Source organism: Taudactylus pleione, unplaced genomic scaffold, assembly GCF_031769625.1.
Source record: "Taudactylus pleione unplaced genomic scaffold, aTauple2 ptg000212l, whole genome shotgun sequence".
NCBI lineage: Eukaryota > Metazoa > Chordata > Amphibia > Anura > Myobatrachidae > Taudactylus > Taudactylus pleione.
Window position 1 is genome coordinate 7,250,966 of NW_028284614.1, and position 16,983 is coordinate 7,267,948.

Genomic DNA, 16,983 nt, shown 5'->3' on the forward strand with positions numbered 1-16,983 from the left:
TACACAACGACGCAGGAAAGCATAACAGTAGTGGTTTCTTTAGAATGTCACCACAGAAACTCCGCCAATGTAAAATGTGTATAGAAAAATAAAATAGATAATCTAGTAGTGAATTATTTCTTAAATTAGCTTTTATGTTAAATGCACACAATCAGAAAGAAAACTGAAATAAATACAAAACAGTACAGTAAAATAAAGAAAACAGCTTAGAACAAGTGGGGGGTTAGTCAGCCTAGCAGGGAAGGATGGTGTAAGATGGCAGATAGATAACAGTCCAGTGCAGGTCACCGGAACCCCATGCATCAACTGCTAATAATTGTGGAATATAACTCCAATCTCTGCCCTGGCATGCTAGAAGACCCCCGCGTGCTAGGAAATCACTGACTACTCTAATCTACTGTATGTAACGATTATAGGACACCAGATTCTATTAGAACTTAATGTTACAACAAATGTTAGTCTCCTCCCGCTTTGACAAATCGGCTTAACTGGGGAGCGAATCTGGCGCCCATCGCCGTCCCAATCTCCAGTAGATAGTTTGCATTATCAAAGTAGATATAGTTTATATATATTTTTGGCTTCTTCCAGAAATTCTATCAAGTTCTCCTGGCAATTACATCACTTTCGGCTTTCTTCCTGTGGTCCCATCAAGTACCTGACACGCTAAGTGCCCTTTCAGGCAGGAAGTACACAGCACGCGCCCACGAACCTCCACTGTCATTTATTTTGTTAATTAGTATTTGTATAAAAGTACTTTAGAAGACAGCATTCTTTCTTTACAGCTTGATAAAGACTCCGATAGATTAGAAATGAGTCAGTGATTTTCCTAGAGCATGGGGGTCTTCCAGCAAGCCCGGAAGGAGACTGGGGTTCTAGTCCACAATTATTAGCAGTGGCTGCATTGGATTGGGTATGGGATGCCTGCCCTCGGGATCAAACTTTCCAAAAAGACTACTGGCTGTAATAGCGGCTGGAGGTGGGTGAATGAAATGAGACTTCTGCAATTTATTTACAAATAGTATGGCACCTTTTTACAGGCTGAATGGTGTGTGCTGGGGGCTTTGTCTACACCTCACATTCTAGCGCATGCAGTAATTTATAATTTGATTGAGCATGTTCTATTTTGTGCAGCAAAGATTAAAAGTGACAAAACGCATTTTACAAGTCCGAGGACTAGCTCTACCTCGGGTCCCCAGATCATCTCTGCCTGTGTTTCAATGCTTCAAGAATTTGATTCATACCCTCCTTTTACTGAGTGGTTCTGAATTGTTGGAGAATAAACTTACACATTGTATTTACGTCCTTTTATATGATAATAGGGGAGATGCATCAAGCCTTCAAAGAGTGTGATGAAGTGGAGATGTTTCCCATAGCAACCAATCAGCTTTTACCTTGATAAATGCTGCCTCGGGGCTGACCGGTTGTGGTGGGCAACTTCTCCTCTCCGTAGTTGGCTCCATACATCTCCCCACGTGTTTTGTTTTTCCGTTAATTCTCTTTAGGGTAATTGCGCACAGGAGCCTATAGCAACCAGATGTATGCTTTCCTCTGTAAAGACTAGTAGTGATAAAACAGAATAGTTTGTACGGAATATGGCACCTTTTTCCTGCATACCATACTTCATAATTGTCCCCCATTAGAACATTTAAATATAATGCATTATCAGTGATCGCAAATACACGCTATAGCGCGCATTGTACCCGGTATTAAGGACCGGGTACTCCCTTTTTCAAAATGGGTGGGTTCTCAGGACCGCGCTCTGCTACAGCCAATCCCTGACTCTCTGATGATCTGGCCCGGGTGAAGGCTATAAAAAGCGGAGGTGGAGTCAGGGCAGACTTCATTGGCTCCTTTACTGGACCACGTAGCAGCGCTGCAGTGACACGAGGCTCCGTGATATCTGCCCCTGCTCGTGGATTGAAGACAGCCTCCAGTATGTAAAAATGGGTAGCGGGTGGGGGTTTGGTGCTGAGCAGGGTGACTGGTGCTCAGGGCCGGCTTGGGGCATGTCCCAGCTGAGTGGCTGCACAAGGGTGCCAGCACATAGTGGGCGCTGTGTGGCCGCCACCGAGACCCGCACACAGGGCCCGAAGTACATGTGTAAGGGGACCGTAGTGTTGGGAGGCCCGCTATTGTCTGCATCAGAGGAGGGGGGAGTTACCAGACGGCTGCCTATACTTGCCGGCCCGGCAGCATTGAGTGACATATGCGATAGGCAGCCTAGCAGAGAATCAGATTGGCTGCCTGTCACTACAGTGCGGTGGACGCGCGTAGCTCAGTGTGGTGAGCAGGGAAGGTCCCGAGACAGCTCACTACACTGATGTACAAAGTAATGCAGAGCTTCCCGCAGCCAGCGCACTGTAATGACAAGCAGCCAATCTGATGTCACTGCTGCTGACCGCTGGGGAGTATATAGAGCTGTCCCACACACTCCCACTTGCTGATTGTGTAGAATTTTTTTTGTTATCTGCAGTTCTTTGACACCCCCACAGAGAGAGAGAGAGAGATAGATTGATTTGGTGCTCATAGAGGGCCAATGGGTTGTCACCCCAGGCACAGCTTGATTGAAGTTTACAGTGTGTGCTGGCTGTTGCTGGGAAATATATATATATATATATATATATATATATATATATATACACACATACACACACACTTGTGTGCCTCTCTGTCTCTTCCACATGTGCCTCTGCCCCAAACCCCCATGTGTGCCTCTACCTATACCCTATGTGTGCCTCTGTCCACCCAGCCTTTATGAGCGTCTGTGTACCCCTGATTGGGGAGCACTACTAGTGTCATTTATACTGGGCCCCACAAATTCTGATGCAACCCTAGCTGCACCCACCATGCTGCATCCTTGTAGGCTGGCAGCGCTGGACTTTTCCAGGTGGCTCAGACGCAGCCCGATCCTAGCATGACCCAGAGACAGAAATGCGTCGACATTATGTCACGTAACTGCATGCCGCCTCCAGCTACAGTTATGCAGGTACACATCAAGGAAGGCAAATGCGTTTTTAGTTTTTTTCCTATCGGGGCCATTGTGTTTATTTTTTCCTATTGGGGCCAATGTTTTTTTTTCTGTCAAGGGCCATTGTGTTTTATTTTTTCCTGTGGGGGCCAATGTGTTTTTTTTTAATCCTATCAGGGCCAATGTGTGTGTTTCTCTTCATGTGAGGATTAATGTGTTTGGTTTTTTTTACTACCAGGGCCAATGTGTGTGTGTTTTTCTTTATGTGGGGGCCAATTTGTTAGTTTTTTTGTTCCTACTGGGACAATGTCATCTGTCACATGCTTCATGGTTTGTAGCTGCTAATTGTTAGATTTACATAAAACCTTCATTTAGATGGGAACCAGAAAAGGTCAGGTAGGACCTCATTTTTTTTTAAAAGTGAGGGGTCCATGGGACACACATTTTTTTGGATCAGCACAATCACAGCATTATACTGTCTCCTATGTTGTTAAAGGAGGACCTCAACTTTTTTTTCTTTTTTCTTTTAATAGGTTCCTAACTGGAAGCACTGCAGGGTTCCTTTTACCGGAACCCTATGAATGTTAGCCCAGTCTCTGTGGGTAATGGTCATTCTCCAGGCCTCAAGATCTAGAATAATTCTTCCTGCTGCTGAAATGATAAAGCAGATTGGTCAGCAATTCAGCTGATCAGCAATACTGGATGCATTATGCTTTCATTTTTAAAAAAGCAAACATTTTTTGATAAAAATAATAAAAAAAAATATATAAAAAAGGTTATTAATTTTATATTTAAATATTTATTACATTGTCTTCATAGCCTGTAATTTCCATATAAAACTGAATGCCATTAGGAGTCGTGGTCTGGAAACATAAATTATTGCATGTTTAAAATCCTGATCTATATCTATATCTTATTTGGAAGTAGAATTTCAAAAAATAAAAAAGGGAAAAAAGAAAATCTTGAAATTCCTTCTTTATTTTTGTAGTCATTAAGAGGTAAAACTGTCCAAGCCATGCCGAATAGCCAAAAACAACATCAATAACTCAAATGAATAAACATAAAAAAAATGGTTAAACCTATATTACATTTTCATGAGTATAATATATTTGTCACACTCCCATAATTATTTCCTGAAAAAATAATAACATAAATACTCTTCTGACAGAGTAATTACAGCCTTGTCTTCTGAAGCAGCAGCGCTGACCTGGCTTCATACACATAAATGAGGAAAATAATTATATTACATAAAATAAAATGAGCACGGAATATAAAATCAGTAGTGGATACACATATACATATTCTGCACAGGAGCGGCTTTATAGAAGCAAAACACAACTTGCTGTCTGTTCTTGGCAAATCAGTACAGTGAAGCAAAGTCTATGCTATAAATCAGGACAGGAAGTTCATCCGATATGCAGCACTAAACCGGATCACGTGAAGGGGGGGGGTTGTTAAAAATGACTATGTGCAAGGCTAAAGTCTTTAGAAGGAGCGCCAGCCTAACTCGACTCAAGAGTTCATAGGGAGTACAACCGATTAAAAAAATAAAAAAAAACTGGTATCCCGCAAAAATTAAATGTTTTCACCGCGGACAAATTTCAAACGCCATCGTAAACCTGCAGGTCCCGAATCCTGCCTAGCATCAGTGCTCCGGTTTAGTTTAAACAGGTTAAAATACATTTCAGAACATTTCCAAACATTTATCAAATATACCCGATTTACGACGGACATGGTATGTGTGTGTGTATTATATATATATATTATATATATATATATGCGAGCAATACCACTGTCAGACAGAAAATGGCAAAAAACACGTATTTTTCCCGACTTTTGCGTACCGAGTTGTTTTGCCATTCTCGGTCTATACCCCCCTTCAGACAGAAGAGCAAATTACCGGGTCAAAAATTTCAACCCGGTAATTTGCTGATTTACACGGGTATTTCTTCTGTCTGAAAGGGTCAACCGGGTCTAAATTCCCGTGTCTCCGACCCTGGTAAATTCCTGGGTCGAAGTCCCGGGAATTTAGACCCAGGATGACCCTTTCAGACAGAAAAAGGTCCTGTGTAAATCACCAAATTACCGGGTTGAAATGTTTAACCCGGTAATTTGGATTTCTGTCTGAAAGGGGTATAACAGGAGATTTCATTTAAAGAGCAACACACGGGTCTAATGCTCAGACGATTCAGCTAGAGAAGTGCATCTGGCATCGGAGCGTATTTTAGTAATCCCCCATGTGACGGAGAGGATTTCCTGCAGTTCCACCTGCCATACTGTAGGGAGTTATTGAGCGCTTAAAAAGACTGAGCTCTGCGACGTGGGCATGGATAAATATACCTTTATATGTGGAGAGCCATTTATTTCCGCTTTTCTAAAATCTGACCATAAATTTTAATGGGTATAAGATGCTCTGTGTAAAAGATGCCAGGGCTGGCAATCCAACCCGGGTAGCGAGCAGAGATGAACACGGGAACGACCCGTGACACAGTGTCCGAACAGGGTCCTCGTTCACACCCTATGGAGAGCCCAGCCCAAAGGAGCTTGGAGATTACATCATCATCGACAGAGGAGATTGCAATTACCAGGGTCCTGCCTGCTGTGTAAACAGGTTTCAGGATGCTGTGACACGGCTTGAAACAGTGACCCGGGAAATTCATGTAAGAGAACTAAAAGGATAGAGATGATTGTGCTAACACCACGTTCACATTCTGACTACTCAATGCATTCAGAGGTCATTTATGCCTCCTATATAAATAAAGAACATTTCAGACAACTTGGGCACAAAGAAGACCCGGGCAGATCAAGCCGGTGTAAGCAGGTCAGGGTCTGGGGCAAACTAAAGGTACGTATCCACTACACGAGAGTGGAACGACTGTACGATTACAAAATTGTAATCGTTAATCCTCCTGTGCAGTGGATAATGTGCCCACACTGAACGATATGTCGTTCAGCACAGGCACCCTCCCTCATCCACGAACATGCACAACCTGACGATCTCGGCAGGTTGGCCTGCATGTTCAGGCGATGACAAATGCCGACAACGACCAGCGGGAGCGCGCATCGCTGGTCGTTGCCGGCATGACTACTGCATGATTAATGAGCAATTGAACGATAACGATGTCGTAATCGTTCAATCGCTCATTTTTCTCGTGTAATGAATATGGCGCCATAAGCTATGCAAAAGATTTGTTTTCTTACCTTGATAAACAGCTACTAATCAGTGCTATCCCCCTTTCAGATCAGCTGTTTCGGGGAGCGACACAGGCAACTTATTATCAACCAGTTACATGATGAAACAACATGGTTGCAATTAAACACATGACGTGAAGAAAATCTCTTTCAACAAATTCAATTTCCTTTCCAATTACACTATTTTCAGGTGATTGCTACAGCATTAGAGTTTCTTCCAAGGAAGAGCTCTGCTGACCACTGTAGGGAGGTATGTGCCTGGATACTGGGACGGCTCAATAAAAAAAAAAAAAAAATTACGTCAAGGAAAAAGATTAAAAACAAAATAAAATAATTAGGCTGTGATTAATGGTGTAGAATTGTGCTGTGTTAGGCAGTTTGCCTCATACAAACAAAAACAAATAAATAAAAAAAAAAAAAAAAAAAAAAAACTTACTGGGCCTAAAGCTGGGTAGACCGATCATTCTGACACATCGTAAAGAGTGTACGTCCGATCCGTCGTTCACCACCTCGTCCAGTCGGCTGTTCTGCACGGCAGATGGGATAATGCAATAAACCCTGCAGTGCAGTTACATGCTGATTGTAACGATACATTGTGCAGTCGTACGCCAGACCGCGCAGTGTGTATGGCAAGCACAATGTATCATTACATCGCACCATCGTATGGCGTGTAGCCAGCTTTAGACTAGAAAATGGCGGGGATGATGAAAACATTTTGTTTATATTTTTAAATAGGAGTAGGGATTCAACAATAAAGTTTAAATGATTCTGCTAATTGATGGAAGCTGTATTTAAAATATTTACATTTGGACAACCCCACTCATTTCCACCTCGCTGTGCCATTTAGTAATTAGGGGGGACCACCATTTTTCTGTTACCATAAAGATACCGCTGCGAATTTACGATGAAGGGGGCAGATACATCCGCTAGTCTGCAATAGTTCTAAATATAGTTTTCCTATGCAGAGCTATTAGAGAGTACTAGAAGGATTCTGTTTTCACACAAACCAGGCCGGGGTCTAAAGACCCCTAAACACTAGACAATTCTTTGAACAAAATGGCCGACACTGACGCGTCGAAACATCAAATCTTTCAAATCGTCAAGTTAATACACACTATGGGCCTGATTCAGAGCCGCTCGTTCGCTCCGAGCAATGTTTGCCCAACTGCGCATGCATACGGATAGTAATACGCATGCGCGAACCAGTCAGTGCGGCCGAAAATCGTTTGTTCGCTAAATAGCGAATGCCTGCTATTTTGAGTGACAGAATGAGGCGTATGTGGGTGGTAACAGGGGAAGGTGCTTGAAAACGGGGAGTAGAGATCCGAACGCAGGCGTGCTTAAAGGTCAAAACGGGCGTTTTAAGGGTGTGCATAATTAATACAGCAGCGTCATTGACCACGTCACTGGGTTATTTTATAGCCAGAACTGCTCGCAAGATTGTGGTAGCAAAAACCAACCACAAGAATAGCGAGCAGTTCATACGCTGATCGATGTACTCGATTAATCTAATAAATAGCGGACATGACGTAGGATGCGAGCGGCCAGGGGGCAAATTTTTTAAAAAAACGACCGCAAGTTTTGTTCGCTCGCTCAGACATAGAGGCGTGAACAGACCGCAAAGAGCGAACGGTTCATTTGAATAGCCACCCCTATTTTCTGGACGAACGACCGCAAATACCGTCCGGCTCTGAATCAGGCCCTATGTGCGCTCCTTCGCATCTTCTCTATATGCAGCTCAGTCTGTCAATCTCGTTAACGATTCCCCGCAGATCGTGCAGTGTGTATGCTCTACCAGATGACCAGGCAATATAGTTACATTATTTAGTTAACGATCTAACCATAAAATTATGCAAGAGATATTGTTTTGTTGTTTGGTAGATTGCACAGTGTGTATGTACTAGACCGTTTGCCCGGGAGTTCAAGGGGAATCATTGACAACATCTAGTGTGTACCTAGCTACAAATAACATTTTGTATAATATCTAAAAGGCCAAAAAACCTTTAGAGAAAATAAAAATTTGAATGACAATGTACTTTATGAAAGTACTGTAGTGCTATATACTTATTTATATTCTTTATATCACCACGATCACTTACCACCATTTACATTCACCAAACAGTAAAATGCATCAATTCTATTATACTTTACCCCTTTTATAACAAAACCTTTGCAATAAACACGGATTGGGCCTATGTACCAAGTCGGAAGCATAAATTGAGTGCACTGTTGTAAAAGTCAAATAAACACAGTATTTAAAACAGACACTGGGATCAATCCTATTAACCGGCTCATGGTGCGACTAAGGCCACACACCATAATGACGTCCAAAAGACGCAATGGTCGTCCCCAATTTCCCTTTATGGCAGAACATATGACCTAGAGCGTACACACTATGCAATCTTCTGAATGACGGCACCCGTATCATGTCGGAGCATTAATCCTTTCTCCTGTACACACTACGCAATCAGTGTGCAGATCACTGGCAGCTCAGGTGATGTCTTCAGAAGAAAGATTGGACCAATGTACATCGTGTGGTCTTCCGGTTGGGCGTACACACTGCTCAATGTTCTCCACATCATTCATGACATCTTCTCATCGGACGTGGAGCACAACCGATGTGAAGATGTGATGGCACAAATGAATCAATGTAGTCTCGTCAAGCGGTTCTGTAGCATTGTTTAATTTGTGTCACATTACAGTGAAAAAGACGTAAGGGACCTGGTGAGACGCGAAAGGGGCAATAGTGAATGAGGACGCATCTGAATATGCCGCAGTTATGGTACCTCCAGACTCGCTGATTTTGTTTGCAGCCAGACAGAATTCTGCAAGTGCAGGGCAAGATCAGGCCATGAGGTGGGGGAGGGGTTTTGATAGCGTTATCAGGCTGCTTGCGATGGCAACACTCCTTGGACCGAATAGGATTGACTCCAATTCATGAATCTGTGACTAAAGGCAAAATCTGCCGTAATGGCATATAGTTATATAAAGCCATGGGCGTCAACATAAACCTACGCATCCCTTGCAAAATATATATTCACGGAACGGGAGAATTCTCCAGCGGCAGAGAAAGGAGCACATTCTACAAAGCCTCCTCCGTGGTGAAGGTCTTAGTCATTGTCCTGCAGAAACGTCCTGGCTGCACCATACGATTTCAGAACTACACGACAGATTTAACTTAAAACAGAGCTATTAACATAGAGGAACATTGGGAAGCTGGTTTTCATTTCCTATAGTTAATAAATCACTGTCTATTTAATGACAATGCTGCCCCTTCCCTCAGTAAGACACCGAGTGGAATATATACTTGTTGGAGACCGCGGTGCTAGATGTTTTGCCAGCGACTGTAACACAGCATTCCCCAGCCTCTTACGCCCTATAGCACATACTGAACCTTCACTGGCAATTACTAGGCCACAAAAAGAAAAAAAAAAAGAAAAAACTCTTCAATCATTTGCTCTTCTTAAGGTCAGTGCTGCGCCATTTCCCCCGTATCACCACCTATCGCTAGGTGCATATACACTAATATTTAAGTGACACGGACGTGAGAATATTATACGATATTCCTAAATTATATAAGCTGTGGTACTGCCCTGTGTTTTTTTTTATTATTATTTATTGTTTTTAATTATTATTATTATTTAAAAATATATATCATAACTCATTCCGAATTGAGCATGCAGTGACATATCTCTACTGTATGTGCTACCTGTAGAATGCACCATATCGATACATGGTCTGAAAGTAGAGTATTGTTACCAACAGCAACCGCGTCAGTTGAAATATTGTTGTAAATAGGTTATTGAGGGCTGTTATAGCAGCTTTTACCTCTAGTGGTCTGTTAGTCATTGCTGCCAATGACCGAATTCATTGGATAAAATGCACTTCTATTGAAATGAGCGTTATCCGGCAATCACCTGACCTACAAACAGTATCCCCTGCTGTTTATTTGCATTTTATACCTTAAAATAAATAAAAAAAATCCTTATAGATGACACTTATAAATGTAAGTGAGACCAGCAATTCTCCGCTCTGAGAAACAGCCAGTGATTATGGTCCGAGCACCTTCTATTCACTAAGCAACTCCTGCTTGCCTGGGACGCTTTCAGTTATGACGCTTGTGAGGATAAACAACCCATAGCCAATCAGATCGTCACAATGTTTACAGGTAGCACAGAGTACTTCAGGAGAATTGTATGCTGATGTTTTAGGCGACTGTGACCTGTCTAATCCTGTGGTTGTAGGCAGGGTTGTATGTGACAGGGGCAGTAACATGATGTGAGGAGGGGAATGGAGGCAGCAGGAAGCCACAGACTGAGAGTTATATAGTGGAAGGAGCAGGGTCCCCCAGCAGCACAGAGAATATCAGGAGATGAGTGATGTGTCAGTGAGGACAGGGCTGCATGTGACAGGGGCAGTGACATGATGTGAGGAGGGGAATGGGGGCAGCAGGAAGCCACAGACTAAAAGAGTTATATAGTGGAAGGAGCAGGGTCCCCCAGCAGCACAGAGTATATCAGGAGATGAGCGATGTGTCAGTGAGGACAGGGTTGTATGTGACAGGGGCAGTAACATGATGTGAGGAGGGGAATGGAGGCAGCAGGAAGCCACAGACTAAGAGTTATATAGTGGAAGGAGAAAGGTCCCCCAGCAGCACAGAGTATATCAGGAGATGAGTGATGTGTCAGTGAGGACAGGGCTGCATGTGACAGGGGCAGTGACATGATGTGAGGAGGGAAATGGGGGCAGCCGGAAGTCTGGAGTTTGATAATGAAAGCACAGCAGAGAGAAGTGATATAAGGCTCTTCCGTTATTAATTAGGGAAGATTATCTCTTAGAGTCATATTTAATCACAATCCACATTTTTAATGTGGATGTGATAAATATTTTTGTGTACATTTCCAACAGGAAAAATAGTTTCACACAAGTTTACTATTCTGCTCTTGCCAAGTGACAGGCTCAGGTTTGGGTCCTCGCCGCCCACTGCGCATGCACCGCCGTCGGCACCGGCTACAAATTATTAGACCTTGTGGCGTTTACCACTGTATAATGCTGTGTTGTCACCATGGATAGAGTTAAAATCTATACAGAAACCTTGGTTATGTTGTCGCTGTGGCTGATCGCCTTTGTCTGTAGTAATATCACAGTAACAGAAAGCAGAAACTGGAAGACGTAATGCCAGGAAGCAATTTATTGGCTCTCCATTAATGCAATAAAACACGAACAAGAGACTATGCTCGGGCTATAAAAATAAGACATAATCACTATACTGCAGCCAGGGTTGGGCTTGTGGGAATGTTAAATCACAGAAGAAGAAGAACATGCTCGGGTCTCAAGGACACACTATTTAGTTGTCCACCTGACCTGTTGGAAGCGAACCGTCCTGCCCTGGGTTACTGGATTATAACCATCACAGATAAAGTCTGCCCATTGTAAGTAGTGGGAGACCATCCTCACTGTGTACTATTCTGTCACTGACACGCTGTTCTACTATGGTGTCCACAAGTTGATGCAACCCTGTTTAATGTGTGTTGTCATATATACAACAAGAATGAACATCAAGTAATATACTCTCATGAAACAGGAACAAAATAAATGTTTCCACACTTGTAGCTTTTCCAGATCAATGTAGCATAACACAATGGTTATTCTGTAACGGTCTATTACACACTTTAGCTGTCAATCTATTATATAGTACTATTCATGTCAGTCGAACATAAAACATGTGGTGAGGTCCGATGGCATGTGCGATGGTATGATGGGCATGTGAGGAGCTGCAGTAACCATTTTACCATAAAAGGAGCATGCATGAAGGCCTAATGGACATATGACAAGGTCTGATGGGACTAAAGGGGCATGTGGGAAGGCCAGGATGGGTAAGTAAAAGGCATGTGGGGAGCTCTGGTGGGCCATGGACGGGCAGTTCTGTCGGGCCATGTAAGGGCAGCTCTGATGGGCCATGTAAGGGCAACTCTGATGGGCCATGTAAGGGCAGCTCTGTCGGGCCATGAAAGGGCAGCTCTGTCGGGCCATGAAAGGGCAGCTCTGTCGGGCCATGAAAGGGCAGCTCTGTCGGGCCATGAAAGGGCAGCTCTGTCGGGCCATGAAAGGGCAGCTCTGTCGGGCCATGAAAGGGCAGCTCTGTCGGGCCATGAAAGGGCAGCTCTGTCGGGCCATGAAAGGGCAGCTCTGTCGGGCCATGAAAGGGCAGCTCTGTCGGGCCATGAAAGGGCAGCTCTGTCGGGCCATGAAAGGGCAGCTCTGTCGGGCCATGAAAGGGCCGCTCTGTCGGGCCATGAAAGGGCAGCTCTGTCGGGCCATGAAAGGGCAGCTCTGTCGGGCCATGAAAGGGCAGCTCTGTCGGGCCATGTAAGGGCCGCTCTGATGGGCCATGTAAGGGCAGCTCTGATGGGCCATGTAAGGGCAGCTCTGATGGGCCATGTAAGGGCCGCTCTGATGGGCCATGTAAGGGCCGCTCTGATGGGCCATGTAAGGGCCGCTCTGATGGGCCATGTAAGGGCAGCTCTGATGGGCCATGTAAGGGCAGCTCTGATGGGCCATGTAAGGGCAGCTCTGATGGGCCATGTAAGGGCAGCTCTGATGGGCCATGTAAGGGCAGCTCTGATGGGCCATGTAAGGGCAGCTCTGATGGGCCATGTAAGGGCAGCTCTGATGGGCCATGTAAGGGCAGCTCTGATGGGCCATGTAAGGGCAGCTCTGATGGGCCATGTAAGGGCAGCTCTGATGGGCCATGTAATGGGCTTACAGGGCGCGCTGGTGGACATGGCTCTTTCCAATATCTATAGCTATTTTTGGCTCTTGGGCATGTGGGAAGGCCAGATGGGTATGTAAAAGGCATGTGGGGAGTTGCTGTGACATGTGGAGAGATCTGGTGGTCATATAAGGGGCATGTGTGAAAGAATAATGGGCTTTTAAGTGAAGGGCAGCTCTGTCGGGCCGTGTAAGGGCAGCTCTGCCGGGCCGTGTAAGGGCAGCTCTCTCGGGCCGTGTAAGGGCAGCTCTCTCGGGCCGTGTAAGGGCAGCTCTCTCGGGCCGTGTACGGGCAGCTCTCTCGGGCCGTGTACGGGCAGCTCTCTCGGGCCGTGTACGGGCAGCTCTCTCGGGCCGTGTACGGGCAGCTCTCTCGGGCCGTGTACGGGCAGCTCTCTCGGGCCGTGTACGGGCAGCTCTCTCGGGCCGTGTACGGGCAGCTCTGTCGGGCCGTGTACGGGCAGCTCTGTCGGGCCGTGTACGGGCAGCTCTGTCGGGCCGTGTACGGGCAGCTCTGTCGGGCCATGTAAAGGGCTTACAGGGTGCTCTGGTAGGCATGGCTCTTTCCAATATCTATAGCTATTTTTGACTCTTAGTCTGAGCGATTGACCACCCTGGCATACCTGCAATGGATTTGAAGCCAGTTTGTGTGATGAACAAATATTCATGGTGAGGTAGCCTATGACAATCACTACTATGTGTGTAGATGATAATTTAAGTGCCTGAGATAGAGGAGATATATTGTGTATGTGGCCAGTGCACCATTTTGAATTTAAAAATATTTCTGACACATTCACCAATCATTAGAAACATGATGAATTTGCGGATTGCTCACCCAGTAAACAGGATTCCTGTGACACGTTTGAAATACTGAAGACTTGGAGGAGAGATACAGATTCCTCAATCAATCCAACGCTTCTGTTTTAAAGAAATGCAGATTTTTTTTTCCAAAAAGTGGATAACATTTAATAATTCTAATTATAACATTTAAATGTTAAATATATTCAACTTGACATGTGTAATAGTAAGGTCATTGTAAAGTAGCTGGAAATATGCCAAATAAAAACCTGCTAAACAAGATAGCCCGATAGCGGTTAATGCAGCTCTCTCCCCGAGCTCCGTGAGTTTTAATTATTTTTAAATAACAAATTTCAAAGAAAAAAAAAAAAAAGAACCAGCACAAGCGCTTCTGCCTAGGCTGGGGTTGGGAAAAATCAGAGAACAAGGCTTGTTCAGCCAGGGTTAACGGAACCATAGACAGGAGATCCACCACCATGATTCCACCAGACCAAGGCCAGTTGGCACAAGGATCTCACACATTTTCTGTCAATTATTTATATATATACCACAAACACAATGGAATGCTAGCTATGTGGCTTCATAACCCGCCACACATCGCCGGCAGCTTGCCTATTACACCTCTAAATTGACGCCTATTACATTCTGCGCCTTTCAGAACAAGACCATGACAGAAACTTGCAGCCTATTACTTTTGTCCCTAGGGACTTTGGTTGTGGCCCCTCCCCTAGGAACACTTCCTTTCAACCCAATAAAGCCTGGTCCTATGAGTTAGTGGAGACCTCTGCTGGCCAACACCTATAATATTCTTCAGCTGCTCAACAATCTCATGCAGGAACAGAAATCATAACGGCAGAACTCTTCCAATCGGGATCTGGCAGTCATTTCAATGTGTGTTGGAGTTCTCCTCCTCCGCCTTCCAGAGATAATTACAGATACTGGGTGACAGAGGTCCTTACTAACGTCACATGAATGCTCCTCTTTAAAAGAGCCACAGCTTCAGCTTCAGGTTGTCAGTCTGATGGTCTCCCATAGACTATTTCCTGGATGTACTCAGCACCAGGTTCTCCAACCCTTGCTGGGACATCTGCTCAGCAGCTTCCTAAGCTCTGTGGTGAGTTTATGCAAGCTTTCCCTACCTAATTAAAAGGGAGAGCATTCAGCCCCACACAGTGAAACCGCACGAACATACAAGTATTTTATACAGGGCACTGCGTGCCAAGGCACTGAGAGCACGGATTATGCTTTCCTTTAACCTGTACAGTAACAGGAACGATCCATTCCCTCAGGGATACATCCGTAACTCTACAGTACTGTGACATGTTATGTGACTTCTAATAGCACAGTGACCAACTGCAAATTAATAACAGGTGATATAAAAATATACGTACAGCCTATGGCTATTGAGCTCTGCTTGTAACAGATGTATTAGTTGTTTAGAACCCTTTAATTACCTAATTGCTAGGGATCACCTGAATGGGCCACGAGTTTGGGATTTCTTTGTAATAGCTATATAATAATTCTACAAGGTCTGTCCTGAGCTAGACGTGCACAGTGCGAGCCCAGGGCCCCAACCCCCACCTACCAGCCAATGGCTCCCACGGCATGGGAAGAGAGATAAGGGTGAGATGCAGTGAGGACTGGAGTAGGTTGAATGATGTTGTGGCCGGGTTAAGTGTAAGTTACATGCCAAGAGGCAGAAGATTTGCCAATGTCCAATGTGCTATATAGCAGTAGTTCCAAAACTTTTCTAAATGACGGCGTCCTGGAGTATCAGCATTTTTTTTTTTTTTTTTATGGCACCCATAAGCCAAAAGTTTATTATTGACAAGTTCAGCCAACATTATTAAATTAAGTAAATTGCACTTCTAGGTCATCCTTGGGTTCGGTTATGTGGTGGTGGACAGGGTTGCGCTTCTGTTTGTCCACCTATTTTATGACTGGCAGGAACTGGCATTAGTTTCGCCTATCACATGGACTATAAATAATTTGATTTGACCCTGGACCATCCTCTGCAAATGCCCCGCGGCTCCCCAGGATGCCACAGAGCCCAGTTTGGTAACCACTGTTATATAGTAATAAATGTCCTTATATTGCATAATGCATAACTTTAGCAATAAACATCCAGTGTCATTCCTGTCATTTGCTAATCCTAATCTAACAAAGCAGTTAACAGTCAACTACTAGTAAGGTCACCGCTCCTAAACTGAAGGGACGCCATATAGCACCTACCTGATTGTATCCTGATTGTGGGCGCACTGCACGCAGGCATTCCTTAGGCATCGGAAGCATTCCGCCGACATATCAAACCAACGCTCTAAAGAAGGATCACATGCTCCAATGTGTGCTTGAATCTCCTGTGATCCTCTAGATAATATCTTTAAGATCAACGTGAATATCCGCTCATCAGCCATCTCTCTGCAACAGAACACACAAAAAGCCCCAAATAAACTAGATTATAAGTAAATCAGACACTGGTTTATAATGTATATCGTCACTGGACAAAATCCCTTGATTCAATCCTAGGACAAGAGATAGGAGCACCCAACCTCATCAACCAGGGATAGGTAAGGTCGTGTACACCATCAGATGCTAAACTACAAGCCAGCTGAGCATCATGGGGGAAGATTGGGTAGAAATGCTTATTGTGTGTTGGCATGATTACAAACCCAGCATTGCAACATAGCCACAAAGAGCGAATGTATACATTTACACAGGCTGTACCTGGAATTATGCCACAATACAGATTAGGGATATTGTGAACCTACAATCATTGTTAGCAGCCTGTACAGAAAAGAAGGACACATTTTACAGATACACACAACCAGAGAAAAATGTATAACCACACCTGGCAGTAGTGTACTTCGAACACATCTAAGATGGTAAAATTACACTTAATGGGCTTATGATTACAAGGCCCACCCGCACCCAGATGAATCTTTGTAACTGGTGAAGTGCAACCAACAGTCCACGTCTTAATATTATCATCATATATTTATATAACGCCACTAATTAAACAGCACTGTGCAGAGAATACTTAACAAGTGATAATAAATCTATACAAAGTGTCTTGGTCTGCCTACAACTATTTAGCTCTTCCTGTAACCAAAGTATTGATTGCTTAAAAGTCTTATTTACTGTGACTTGGGTTCCCCGTCTGAAAGAAAGCCTAATCCAATTGCTGGGGATCACTTGTATTAAGCCACAAGTTCCTTTGTTTTCCAGAAAAAATACCTCCGTGATGCTACTGGCTC

The 16,983-nt window shown here is 44.2% G+C and overlaps 1 protein-coding gene across 1 annotated transcript in view; it reads right to left on the reverse strand.

Annotated features, from left to right (window-relative positions):
- ATXN10 (ataxin 10) overlaps positions 1-16,983 on the reverse strand; it is a 132,335-nt gene that overhangs the window by 94,686 nt on the left and 20,666 nt on the right. The window contains exons 2-3 of the mRNA XM_088478372.1: positions 15,962-16,147; positions 13,767-13,849 (exon numbers count right to left, since the gene is read on the reverse strand). Of these exons, the coding sequence (XP_088334498.1) occupies positions 13,767-13,849; positions 15,962-16,147 (269 nt within the window). The remainder of the gene's footprint in view (positions 1-13,766; positions 13,850-15,961; positions 16,148-16,983) is intronic.